General features: G+C 49.4%; 1 protein-coding gene across 1 annotated transcript in view; it reads right to left on the bottom strand.

Annotated features, from left to right (window-relative positions):
• RAD21 (RAD21 cohesin complex component) overlaps positions 1 to 12,988 on the bottom strand; it is a 241,038-nt gene that overhangs the window by 31,707 nt on the left and 196,343 nt on the right. The window contains exon 12 of the mRNA XM_033933156.1: positions 893 to 1,054. Coding sequence (XP_033789047.1) covers positions 893 to 1,054 — 162 coding nt within the window. The remainder of the gene's footprint in view (positions 1 to 892; positions 1,055 to 12,988) is intronic.

Below are 12,988 nucleotides of genomic sequence, written 5' to 3'. Positions count from 1 at the left end.
TTGTGATTTGAAAGATATTTGGCGTTTACTTCATTTTGATGGCCGGGAATTTTCTTTCTGTTCTCATGTTCATAAATCTTTTTCTAGAATAGATTACATTTTTGTTTCAAATCAATTAGTACATCAAGTTACGCAGGCTGCCATAGATCCAATTATTTTATCAGACCATGGTGGAGTGTAGATTGAACTTAAAGACGTTGAACAAGATATAAACAGACCTGTGTGGAGATTTGATAATACATTGCTTGCTGAACCAAATTTTTATGAAATTATGTTAGGAAAAATAAAAGATTACTTTCAACTTAATGATACAGATGAGGTCTCTATGGAAACTTTATGGGATGCCTTTAAGGTGACCATGAGAGGTCAACTAATTTCTTATTCGGCTCATCTTAAAAAACAGATTAAGAAACAGTTTTCTGATTTAGAAAAAGAAATTAAAATTTTGGAATCAAAACTAATAGAAAAATGGGATTATTCTACGCAACAAGAACTTTTAAAATTTAAAGGAAAATTTCATGAGATTTCATCTAAATTGATTAGGAAAGATTTATTTTCTCAGCAAGCTTTATATTATGGAAACTCAAATAAGTCGGGAAGAATATTGGCAAATTATTTAAAAGCTAAAAAAAGAAAGACAAAAATAGTTGCCATTAAAGATGAACTTGGAGATATGCACATTCAAAATAAATCTATTTTAAAACAATTTTTACAATTTTATAGATTTCTTTATTCTTCTAAGACTTATTTAGATAAAGAAAAAGATGGTTTAGAGTTTTTGAAAGTATTAGAGGGTCCTAAGGTTCCCGAGCATATAAAAAGAAGTTTAGAAGAGCCAATATCACTAAAAGAATTAGGAATAGTCTAATCATGTTTTAAATCTGGTACTCACCTCCTCTTCTTCTTCTTCCTCCTTTTCCTTCTCTTTCTCCTTTTCTTTTTCCTTCTCTTTTTCTGTCATGAGATCCAATTCAGGTATCAGCTGATTGATATTCTGAGGCTCCTCTGGTGGAAGCTCTATGGGTGGTATTTCCATCTGCTGTTCTGCTTGTTGCTTTATTGAATGAAAAAATAAAAGCAAAAACTTGTCAGCTGTTAAGATTTCAAATTAATGCAATAAATATTAAATAAAATAATGTAAATGCTAAACTCTTTAATTATTTCATGTCCCTAGAGATTAATATCTGACAATTCCAGAGTCTTAAAAGAAAGATTAGGCTCTTACCATAATCTTTATTACAGATGTGTCTAGTGGTCCTGAATACTAGGGTTATACATCTGAACCCGCAAGTTGCATGCAGAATGCTGTCAATCAGCTTTTGAATTCAGCCTCCTTCCGAGACAGATGTTCCTGCCCCCTCAGTTTGTATAAAAGCAATCAAGTAGCACTGTAAGGAAAGACATAATCTGAAGGAGGGAAACAGGGAAAAATCTGACACTACAATTCTGTACTGCTCTGAAACAAATGGAGAAATTTTCTTTATTTTAAACCTTCCAGCTTCACTGATGGGTAATAGCTAACTGTGACCAGCAGGTGGAGACTGAGACCAAACTTTGGTTATAGTATAATAGCTGAAGCTCCCCTTCCTAAAGCTAGTCCGCCAATAGCCAAGCAGAACTGATAAAAACTAAAAGCACAGTTACTTACCGTAACAGGTGTTATCTAGGGACAGCAGGCAGATATTCTCACATATGGATAACGTCAACCATGGAGCCCCGATGCGGACAGATTCACAAGTAGACTTGCTTGAAGAACTTTTAGAAAGTTTGCGATTGCCGCACCACGCATGCGCGAGTGGCTTCCCGCCTGACGTAGGGCGTGCGTCTCCTCAGTTCAGGTAGCTAGCTAAGAAGCCAACCAGGGGAGGTGAGTGGGTTGTGAGAATATCTGCGTGCTATCCCTGGATAACACCTGTTACAGTAAGTAACTGTGCTTTATCCCAGGACAAGCAGGCAGCATATTCTCACATATGGGTGACCTCCAAGCTAACCAGAATGGGATGATGGGAGTGTTGGCAATTCAGGAGATTAAATTTTGTAGAGCTGCCTGGCCAAAGTGGCCAACCTGTCTGGAGAAAGAATCCAAACAATAATAAGAGGTGAATGTATAAACCAAGGACCAAGTGGCAGCTTTGTAGATTTCCACAACAGGAGTAGATCTAAGGATATAGATGCAGCCTTGGCTATAATTTTATGTGCTGTGACTCGATCCTCTAGATGCAGTCCAGCCTGAGCATAGCAGAATGAAATACAAGCAGCCAACCAGTTGGAGATGGATCTCTTGGAAACTGGATGTAATGTAATGTAATTTATTTCTTATATACCGCTAAACTCCGTTAGGATTCTAAGCGGTTTACAGAAAAATAGACAATAGGGTGCATTAAAATTATAAGTAAAATAGGTACTTAGAAATTCCCTTACTGTCCCGAAGGCTCACAATCTAACTAAAGTACCTGGAAAAATGACAATTAGTAGAGTAATGAAGAAATAAAATAGAGAATAGATGAGAAAAATAAGAAAATAAACATTCTAATAAGATTACAATGATCTAAAGGACTTTGAAAGGTTGAAAAAAGAGGGGAGATAAGAATAGATGCAGAGGGAGAACCTTTGAAGCAATAGAATTCTGGAGAAATTTAAATGAAATTTGAATGATAAAATAAAACAAAATTATGCGCATCACCACTGAGAACGCATCATATGCAGCTTGAACCATATGCATGCGAAATTAACCTAGAGTGGAATGCATATGCTGGAACTCTGGCAGGTGATGTTCTGGAAGATACTTGAAGAAAGTAGGCATAGCATTAAACCAATGCTTGAGATATGATGTAAAGACAAAATTGTAGTTTAAAATTCTATTTGTCATAGAATTTTGATACAGCCGATAGCCAAACTTGTCCATGGTCCTTCCCAGGTGGCTGAGAGGGAAGACTCAACGAGTACAGATTGATGGGATAGTTGAGACTTTTCAAAGCCCTTATAGTGGATCATTTTATATCGAGATTCCAGTTTTGCTGGCACAGCAGGAACGGTATCAAGTGGTGTATCAAGATTTCTTTTCAAAGTTTGAGTGAGAATCCCATTCATGGTTAATTTTAATGAATAAGTAAAACAATAAGTGAGATTAAAAAATATATCATAAACTAAAAAGAATTGAAAATAAAATCAAAACAGTCAAAACTGAAGTCCAGCTTGAACGGGCCTCTGAGCCAACCATTGGTCCGATGGCCGGATTGCAGCCCTCCTCCGTTGGCTCTCCCCTGCTGGCATGGGGGAGGAGCGAAGACAGTGTCAGGTGCCCCGCTGGAACGGGCCCCCGAGCCGACCGTTGGTCCGATGGCCGGACTGCAGCCCTCCTCCGTCGGCTCTCCCCTGCTGGAATGGGGGAGGAGCGAAGACAGTGTCAGGTGCCCCGCTGGAATGGGCCCCCGAGATGACCGTTGGTCCGATGGCCGGACTGCAGCCCTCCTCCGTCGGCTCTCCCCTGCTGGAATGGTGTTAGATGGTGTTACAGGGTTTGGTTTTGGTCTTTTACTTTTCCCATCTGTAGCAAATACAGTATCCAATGTAAGTTGTTTTCTTGAAGCCATCTGAAATCACTTTAGTTAAACTGAAGGGATTAAATAGTTATAAAATCTTTAGTGAGAATGTCCAGGGAGAGGAGCTCTGCACTCAAACTGCCATCCTCCTCGCCTCCAAGTTCCAGAATGTCCCAACTTGTTTGGATCGAAGGAGACAAAAAGTTGAGGAGAAGATCTCTGCGGCTTAGTCCTTTGTAAGTAAAAAGCCAAAGCACGTTTGCAGTCCAGAGTATGAAGAGCTGTTTCTCCAGGATGAGAATGAGGCTTTGGAAAAAAACACTGGAAGAACAATGGATTGATTGAGATGAAATTCGGAAACAACTTTTGGTAAGAATTTAGGATGAGTATGGAGGACCACCTTGTCGTGATGGAATACTGTGAAAGGTGGGTCCACTACTAAAGCTTATAGCTCACTGACTCTGTGGCCAGAAGTAAGAGCAATGAGGAAGACCACTTTCCAAGTGAGATATTTCAGATGAGCCAAAGACATTGGTTCAAATGGAGGCTTCATCAACTTAGCAAGAACCACACTGAGATCCCAAACTACTGGAGGCGGTTTGAGGTGGTTTAACATTGAAAAGTCCTTTCTTAAAGCAGGAAACCACAGGCTGAGTAGAGAGAGGTATCCCCTCTAAGGGCTGATGAAAAGCCGCAATTGCACTGAGATGGACTCAAATGGATGTTGATTTGAGGCCTGACTGAGATAAATGAAGAAGGTAATCCAGAACTGAAGAAAAGGAGGTAGACTGAGGCTCCTTGTGATGAAGAGCTCTCCAAGCAGAAAATCTAGTCCATTTCTGGTTGTAACATTGCCTAGTGGTAGGCTTCCTAGAAGCCTCAAAATGTCTTTGACAGATTGAGAGAACTGTAGGTTGGTAGTTACATTGAAAGGTGCCAAGCTGTCAGGTGTAGAGACTGCAGGTTGGAATGAAGTAGAGAACCCTGACTCTGTTAAAAGAAATGGAAAAATTGGTAGAAGTAGTGGCGCTCTGCTGCTAAGTTGAAGTAGAAGGGAGAACCAAGGTTGTCTGGGCCACTGAGGAGCTATGAGAATCATGGTGGCATGTTTGTGTTTGAGCTTGACGAGTGTCTTGAGAATCAGAGGGAATGGAGGAAACGCATACAGGAAGTTGCTCGTCCAGAAGAAATGAATCTGCCTCCAGGCGTAGCACAGTTACTTACCGTAACAGGTGTTATCCAGGGACAGCAGGCATATATTCTCACATGTGGGTGACGTCATCTACGGAGCCCCGGCGCGGACAGCTTTTCAAGCAAACTTGATTGAAGTTTCAAGTTTGCACACTGCACCACGCATGTGCATGCCTTCTCGCCCACTAGAGGGCGCATCCCACCTCGTGGTCCTCAGTTCCATAACTAGCAAGGAAGCCATCCCCGGGGAGGCGGGCGGGTTGTGAGAATATATGCCTGCTGTCCCTGGATAACACCTGTTACGGTAAGTAACTGTGCTTTATCCCAGGACAAGCAGGCATGATATTCTCACATGTGGGTGACCTCCAAGCTAACCAAAAAAGGGCAGGTGGGAGGATGGCAATTTAGGAAAACAGATTTTGCAAAACTGACTGGCCAAACCGGCCGTCACTCCTGGATAAAGTGTCCAGACAGTAATGAGAGGTGAATGTATGAACCGAAGACCAAGTGGCAGCCTTACATATGTCCTCCATCGGAGTGGATCGGAGGAAAGCTATCGAAGCTGCCATCGCTCGGACCTTGTGCCCCGTGACTCGACCCGGGGGAGGAAGGCCAGCCTGAGCGTAGCAAAAGGAAATGCAAGCGGCCAACCAGTTAGACAGAGTGCGCTTGGAAACTGGATGCCCTAATCGATTGGGATCGAAGGACAAAAACAATTGAGGAACCTTCCGATGAGGCCTGGTGCGTTGAAGATAAAATGCCAACGCCCTCTTACAGTCAAGCGTGTGAAGCGCCGTCTCGCCCGGATGGGAGTGGGGCTTCGGGAAGAACACAGGAAGGACAATGGACTGATTGAGGTGGAAGTCAGAAACAACTTTAGGTAAAAACTTAGGATGGGTGCGGAGGACCACCTTGTCGTGATGAAAGACAGTGAAAGGAGGGTCCGCAACCAAGGCTTGCAACTCCCCAATCCGCCTGGCGGAGGTGAGGGCAATTAGAAACACCGCCTTCCAAGTCAGGAATTTCAAGAGGGACTTGTTGAGTGGCTCAAACGGGGGTTTCATCAGTTGAGCCAGAACCACATTCAAATTCCACACGACGGACGGAGGCTTAAGAGGGGGACAAACCCTGAGTAACCCTTTCATGAAGCGTGTCACCAAGGGATGGAGTGACAGAGGGCGTCCCTCCAGAGGTTGGTGGAAAGCAGAAATCGCACTGAGATGAACCCGCACCGAAGTGGTTTTCAAGCCGGAGCGCGACAAATGAAACAAATATTCTAAAACCGAGGATACCGGAACTGATACCGGATCCAGGTGAAAAGACGAGCACCAGGTGGAAAACCTGGTCCATTTCTGCGCATAGCAAAGCCTCGTCGAGATCTTGCGGGAGGCTTCCAACACCTCCTTCACCGATTGAGACAGGTCCGGAGGAGTCAGGGAACAAGAAACCAGGCTGTCAGGTGCAATGACTGCAGATTGGGATGTAACATGGATCCTTGACTCTGAGACAGCAGAGAAGGAGAGACAGGCAGGGGAAGAGGCTCTCTGGCACTGAGCTGGAGCAGCAGGGAGAACCAGTGCTGACGCGGCCATCGAGGTGCTATGAGAATCATCGTGGCCGTGGACGATTTTAGGTGTACCAACGTTCGCATGATCAGAGGGAACGGAGGGAATGCATACAGGAACTTCCCTTCCCAGTCGAGTAGGAAGGCATCCGCTTCCAGACGGTCCTGCGAGTACATCCGAGAACAATATAGTGGTAGTTTGTGTGTCTCCGGAGAGGCAAACAGATCCACCTGTGGCGTTCCCCAGCGAGCGAAAACCTCGCGTAGAACTGCTGAGTGTAGAGTCCACTCGTGCGGTTGCAGAAGTCGACTCAGTTTGTCCGCCAGGCAATTCCGTTCTCCTTGGATGTAGACCGCCCGGAGGAAGATGTTCCGGGAGGCCGCCCACTCCCAGAGGCGAAGAGCTTCGGAGCAGAGGGGCCATGACCCCGTTCCTCCCTGCTTGTTCACATAATACATTGCCACCTGATTGTCCGTGCGGACGAGGACCACCTGGTCCTGCAATATGTGAACGAAGGCTCGAAGTGCTAGGAAGATGGCTCGCAGCTCTAGCACGTTGATGTGACACTGACGGTCTTCTGTCGACCACAGGCCCTGCGTGCGAAGACCGTCGAGATGGGCTCCCCACGCGTACTCCGAGGAGTCCGTGGTCAGGACCTTGCGAAAGGGCGGAGTGAGAAACAATAGCCCCATGGACAGATTTGAAGAGTCTGTCCACCAACGCAGCGATTTCCGCAAGGGCGGAGTTACCGAAATGAGGCGAGACACCGGGTCGCACTCCTGACGCCACTGGGACGCGAGGGTCCACTGAGGGATCCTCAGATGTAGCCTCGCAAACGGCGTGACATGTACCGTCGAGGCATATGGCCCAGCAGCATCATCATGCGCTTGGCCGATACCCTCGATAGTTGAGAGACCTGGCGGCTCATCCGTACCAAGGTTTCCAACCGCTGGGTCGGCAGGTAGGAGCGTAGGCGCACCGTGTCCAGCACCGCACCTATGAATTGAAGAGACTGCGACGGCCTCAACTGAGACTTTGGAAAGTTTATCTCGAACCCGAGAGTTTGCAGGAAGGCAATAGACTGTCGGGTCGCTGAGATAACCCCCTCCCTGGTCGGGGCTTTGATGAGCCAATCGTCCAGGTACGGGAACACATGGAGTCCACGTGACCTGAGGGCTGCTGCAACCACCACCATGCACTTCGTGAATACTCGTGGGGACGCGGCCAGGCCGAAGGGCAGTACCCTGTACTGGAGGTGGAGGTCCCCCACCTGGAATCGTAAGAATCTTCGACAGGCGGGGTGCACCGGAACATGGGTGTATGCTTCCTTCAGGTCGAGGGAGCACATCCAGTCCCCTTCCCCCAAGAGGGGGTACAAAACCGGGAGAGATAGCATTCGAAACTTCTCCCGGGCCAGGAATTTGTTGAGCTTCCTGAGGTCCAGTATGGGGCGCAGGTCCCCGGTCTTTTTTGGGACCAAAAAGTAGCGGGAGTAAAACCCCGTACCCCACTGGTCCTTGGGGACCGGCTCGACCGCCCGAAGCTTCAAGAGAGCTTTGGCTTCGGTTATAAGGGTCGGTAGCTGTGAACGGTTGCAGGGGACTAAACTTGGGGGACTGTCCGGCGGCGAGGACACAAAGTTGAGCGAGTAGCCCTCGGAGACGATCCGGAGTACCCAAGCGTCTGAGGTAATCCCGGTCCATGCCTCCCGGAAGGACCGCAGACGGCCCCCGATAGGAAGGGGTTCCTGTGAAGGTGCGGAGGGGAACCCGCCCCGTCCGCTCAGCCCGTCAAAAGGAAGGCGCGGGCTTAGAAGGGCCCTGCGCCTGGGCTTGGGTTTGTCCCCCTCTGCCTCGCTGAGACGGACGTCTCGGAGGCGGTCTCGAGAAAGCCGGGGTCGACTTCTGAGGGTATCGGCGCGGCGGAGGCCGAAAGGGTTTCTGCGGCGGGGGTCTAGGTTTGGGGCGGACCAGGGATGCTAGAGAGCGCTCCTGTTCCGACAAGCGTTTGGTCGCCGCATCCAATGACTCGTCGAATAACTCGGACCCCACACAAGGCAAGTCGGCCAGGCGTTCCTGCAGGTTTGGGTCCATGTCGAGGGTGCGAAGCCAGGCCAAGCGGCGCATGGCCACCGAGAGGGCCGACACCCTCGAAACCAGCTCAAAGGCGTCGTACACTGCGTGGAATAGGTACAACCGCAATTGAGACAGGTTGGACATAAACTTATCGAATCCTGCTCTTTGGGAGTCCGGTAACGAGTTTCGATATTGAGGAAGATCCTTCACCATACCACGCAAATAGGAGGAAAAGGTGAAGGCGTAATTTAGAACCCTGGTGGCCATCAGGGAATTTGAATAGAGGCGACGGCCAAACTTGTCCAGGGTCCGCCCCTCCCTGCCTGGTGGAACCGCCGCGGAAACCCGTGAGGGCTGTGATTTTTTAAGAGCAGACTCCACCAGGAGAGACTGGTGGGAGAGCTGCGCCTTATCGAACCCTTTAGGGGGAATCGTCCTATACTTCGATTCCATTTTTGAAGGCACAGACGTGACTGTAAGAGGGCTTGACAAGTTATTCAGCCAGGTTTGCAGAAGGACACTGTTGAGGGGGAGTCTAGGCACCTCCCTAGGAAGAGTAGGGAGGTCCTGTTCCTCCAAAAATTCTTTGGAATACCGAGAGCCTACCATGAGGTCAATCCCCAGGGCTTGGGCCATGTCCTGAACGAAGGATGAAAATGAGGACGGCCTAGCCTGGGGGGACGGGGTTCTCGACCGCCCCACCGAGGAGAGGGGGGAGGCTTCATGGGAATAATGAGGATCCCTAACCGATCCCGAATCCCAGGATCCCCTCTCGAGGGCCCTCGAGGGGGAAGGGGAAGTTGTCCTCCTCGCAGAGCCCTTGGGTGAGGACCCCGGGGTTCGTGGGACACTCTCCCGTTTCCTCGGCGAGGCGGCCCGGGAAGACTTCCCATGAGGTGAGCGGAGGAGCCTCGGGTTGTCGAGGCGCAACTCCGACACCTGCAGCGCCTCGCCCCCGAACGACGAGGAACGGTCGCGCCGAGGCGAGCCTCGGGGCCGCTTAGACTTCCTCGATCGACGCCCCGTCCGAGGTCGAGGCGTGTCTGGAAGACCCGGAGGAAGAGGAGGAAAGACGGCGCACTCTGCGCAACTTTTCCTTGGGCCTTACACTCCGCTCAGGGGGTTCCCCCGAGGTCGAGGTCCGGGGCGGGGCCGAGACCGAGGTGAACGGGGCCACCGTACCCGAGACCGAGGTCGCCGAGGTCGGGGCTCCCGAGGGAGCCCAGGCCGGGGCCTCTGAGACCGAAGGCGTCCCGGCCGAGGTCGAGGCCGCCGGAACCGCAGCACGCTGCAACACTTCCAGGGCTCCCGACAGCTCCGATGAGATCAGAGCTCGGAGGAGATCCTGGAAGGCCGGAATCCCCACGAAGGTGGGGAGTTCCGAGTCCGGGGCACACTCCCTGGAGGGCGACCTCGGTTTCGAGTATTCCCTCGGGGTGTGCGGAGTCGAGGTCCGATGCGGGGCCGGGGTCGACCCACCCGCCTTGGCCTGACTCGAGGATGGCTTCTTTGCTGAAGGGGATGGAACAGAGGACTTACCCGAAGCTTGCTTCACTGACGACGCCTTCGAGGAAGAGGGCCGAGGCGAGGCCGAGGCCCCCGAGGACGCCGAGGCCGAGGTCAAGGCCGGGGCCGAAGCCGAGGCCGACGTCGAGGCCTTAGGCGGTGCGTCGACGGCGAACAATTCGGCCATTCTTGCCTTACGGCGACGGAGGGCCCTGTTTTGGAAGGTAGCACAGCGATCACACGAGTCTGTCGGATGTTCGGGCCCAAGACAGACGATGCACCACCGGTGAGGGTCAGTGATGGAAAGCAACCTCTCGCACCGGCTGCACTTTTTGAATCCCGTAACAGGACGGGACATCCACGAAGAAAAAGAAGAAGGCCGGGAACGTACCGACGTCCCGCGGCCACGGATTCCGGGAGCCCCCGGAGTCCGATGAAAAACGAAAGACTTTTTTTTTTTTTTTTTTTTTTTTGAAGGGAAACGAAAAGAAAAAAAAACAGCACCGCGAACTAATTCGAAGGAAAACAAACTAAACGCGGCAGCTAGAAGGCAAAAACACTGGAGCTCAGATCCACAGGGCTTTCTTGCTCCGCGGAAAAATTTGAACTGAGGACCACGAGGTGGGATGCGCCCTCTAGTGGGCGAGAAGGCATGCACATGCGTGGTGCAGTGTGCAAACTTGAAACTTCAATCAAGTTTGCTTGAAAAGCTGTCCGCGCCGGGGCTCCGTAGATGACGTCACCCACATGTGAGAATATCATGCCTGCTTGTCCTGGGATAATGAGTAGATCAAAACTGGGGCAGTTTGTTATTATGGGGAGACACAAAGAGATCTACTTGAGGAGGTCCCCACTGAGAAAAAATGTGATGGAGAGGCGACGAATTGAGTGAGGCTGTAGAAGACGACTCAATTTGTCCACCAGAAAGTTTTTCTCTCCTTAAATGTAGACTGCTTTCAGAAAGACATTGTGAAGAATTGCCCAATGTCAAACCTTCTGAGCTTCCTCGCAAAGAGGGAGGGATCCGGTTTCTCCCTGTTTGTTGACATAGTACATGGCCACTTGATTGTCTGTACGAATGAGGACTACTTGATCGTGAAGATGTTGAAAATCTTTGAGAGCACTGAAAATTGCTCTGAGTTCCAACAGATTTATGTGGTTCCGAAGATCTGTGCTGGACCAATGTCCTTGAGTATGGAGACCATTAAGATGATCCTCCCCCCAAGCATAGTGTGAGGAATCTGTTGCGAGGACCTTCTGATGACGGGGCATTTGAAACAGTAAACCTCTAGAGAGATTGAAGAGAGCATCCACTAGTGGAGAGACTGTCTCAACGAAGGAGTCACTGTAATGTGCCGAGATAGTAGATCGGAAGCCTGTGCCCACTGAAATGCCAGGGTCCACTGAGGAACTCTGAGGTGAAGTCTGGCAAAAGGAGTCACGTGAACTGTAGAGGCCATGTGACCTAGTAGAACAAAGGTGAATGAGAGCATCCTGACGTTGTTGCAGAAGGAATGCTCCGAGTTGCACAGTGTCCAGTAAAGCCCCAATGAACTGTAGGTTTTGTGAAGGCTGTAGCTGGGATTTTGGGAAGTTTATTTCGAACCCCAAATGTTGGAGGAACCAAATAGTCCATTGGGTCGCTATAATAACCCCTTGAGATGAATTTTTGATGAGCCAGTTGTCCAAGTACGGGAAAACCTGGAGACCATGGCTGCACAGAGCTGCTGCCACCACTACTAGGCACTTGGTGAAAACTCTGGGAGATGATGCTAGACCGAAAAGCAGCACTCTGTGTTGAAAATGATGATTTACCACTCGAAATCTGATGAACTTGTGGGAGGCTGGATGAATGGAAATGTGAGTGTAAGCCTCTTTGAGATCCAGAGAGCATAACCAATCGTTGTGATCCAGAAGGGGATACAAGAATGCTAGAGACAGCATCCAAAATTTTTCTCTGACAAGAAATTTGTTGAGAGTTCCGAGATTCAAGATAGGTCGCAGATACCCCGTCTTCTTCGGGACAAGGAAGTAACAGGAATAAAACCCCATGCTCTGCTGTTCCAGAGGAACTTCCTCGATAGCACGGAGGTAATCAGTGGAGTGCCGCAGGGCTCGGTCCTGGGCCCGATCCTATTCAACATCTTTATAAGAGACTTGGCAGAAGGGCTGCGAGGTAAAATAACATTATTCGCCGATGACGCCAAACTAACATGATGCACGACCTACTCCTACTGGAGCGCTGGTCTAGGTCCTGGCAACTCAGCTTCAATGCCAAAAATTGCAAAGTCATGCACCTGCGCAGCCAAAATCCATGCAAGACTTACTCCCTTAATGGCGAGATCCTAACAAGAACTGAAGCAGAACGAGACTTGGGGGTGCTCGTCAGTGAGAACATGAAGACTGCCAATCAAGTGGAGCAAGCTTCATCCAAGGCAAGGCAAATCATAGGTTGCATACGCAGGAGTTTCGTCAGCCGTAAGCCTGAAGTCATTATGCCATTGTATAGATCCATGGTGAGGCCCCACCTGGAATACTGTGGAATTCTGGAGGCCGCATTACCGTAAGGATGTGCTGAGACTGGAGTCGGTCCAGAGAATGGCCACCCGGATGATCTCGGGACTCAAGGATCTCCCGTACGAGGAACGGCTGGATAAGTTGCAGCTGTACTCACTCGAGGAACGCAGAGAAAGGGGTGACATAATCAAGACATTCAAGTATCTCACGGGCCGCATCAAGGTAGAAGAAGATATCTTCTTTTTCAAGGGTCCCGCGGCAACAAGGGGGCATCCGTGGAAAATCAGGGGCAGGAAACTGCACGGGGACACCAGGAAATTCTTTTTCACTGAAAGGGTGGTTGATCGCTGGAATAGTCTTCCACTTCAGGTTATTGAGGCCAGCAGCGTGCCTGATTTTAAGGCCATATGGGATAGACACGTGGGATCTAGTCACAGAGGGGAGGGTCATTGGGGTGGGCAGACTAGATGGGCCGTGGCCCTTATCTGCCGTCTATTTCTATGTTTCTATGGAGGCGAAGCAGAGCTTGAGCTTCCTGAAGAAGGGTGGTCTGCAACGGATTGGAAGGATACTCTATTAGGGGAAGATCTGG

This window comes from Geotrypetes seraphini, chromosome 2, assembly GCF_902459505.1.
Source record: "Geotrypetes seraphini chromosome 2, aGeoSer1.1, whole genome shotgun sequence".
NCBI classification, from domain to species: Eukaryota; Metazoa; Chordata; class Amphibia; order Gymnophiona; family Dermophiidae; genus Geotrypetes; species Geotrypetes seraphini.
This window is presented reverse-complemented; position numbering and strand designations above follow the sequence as displayed.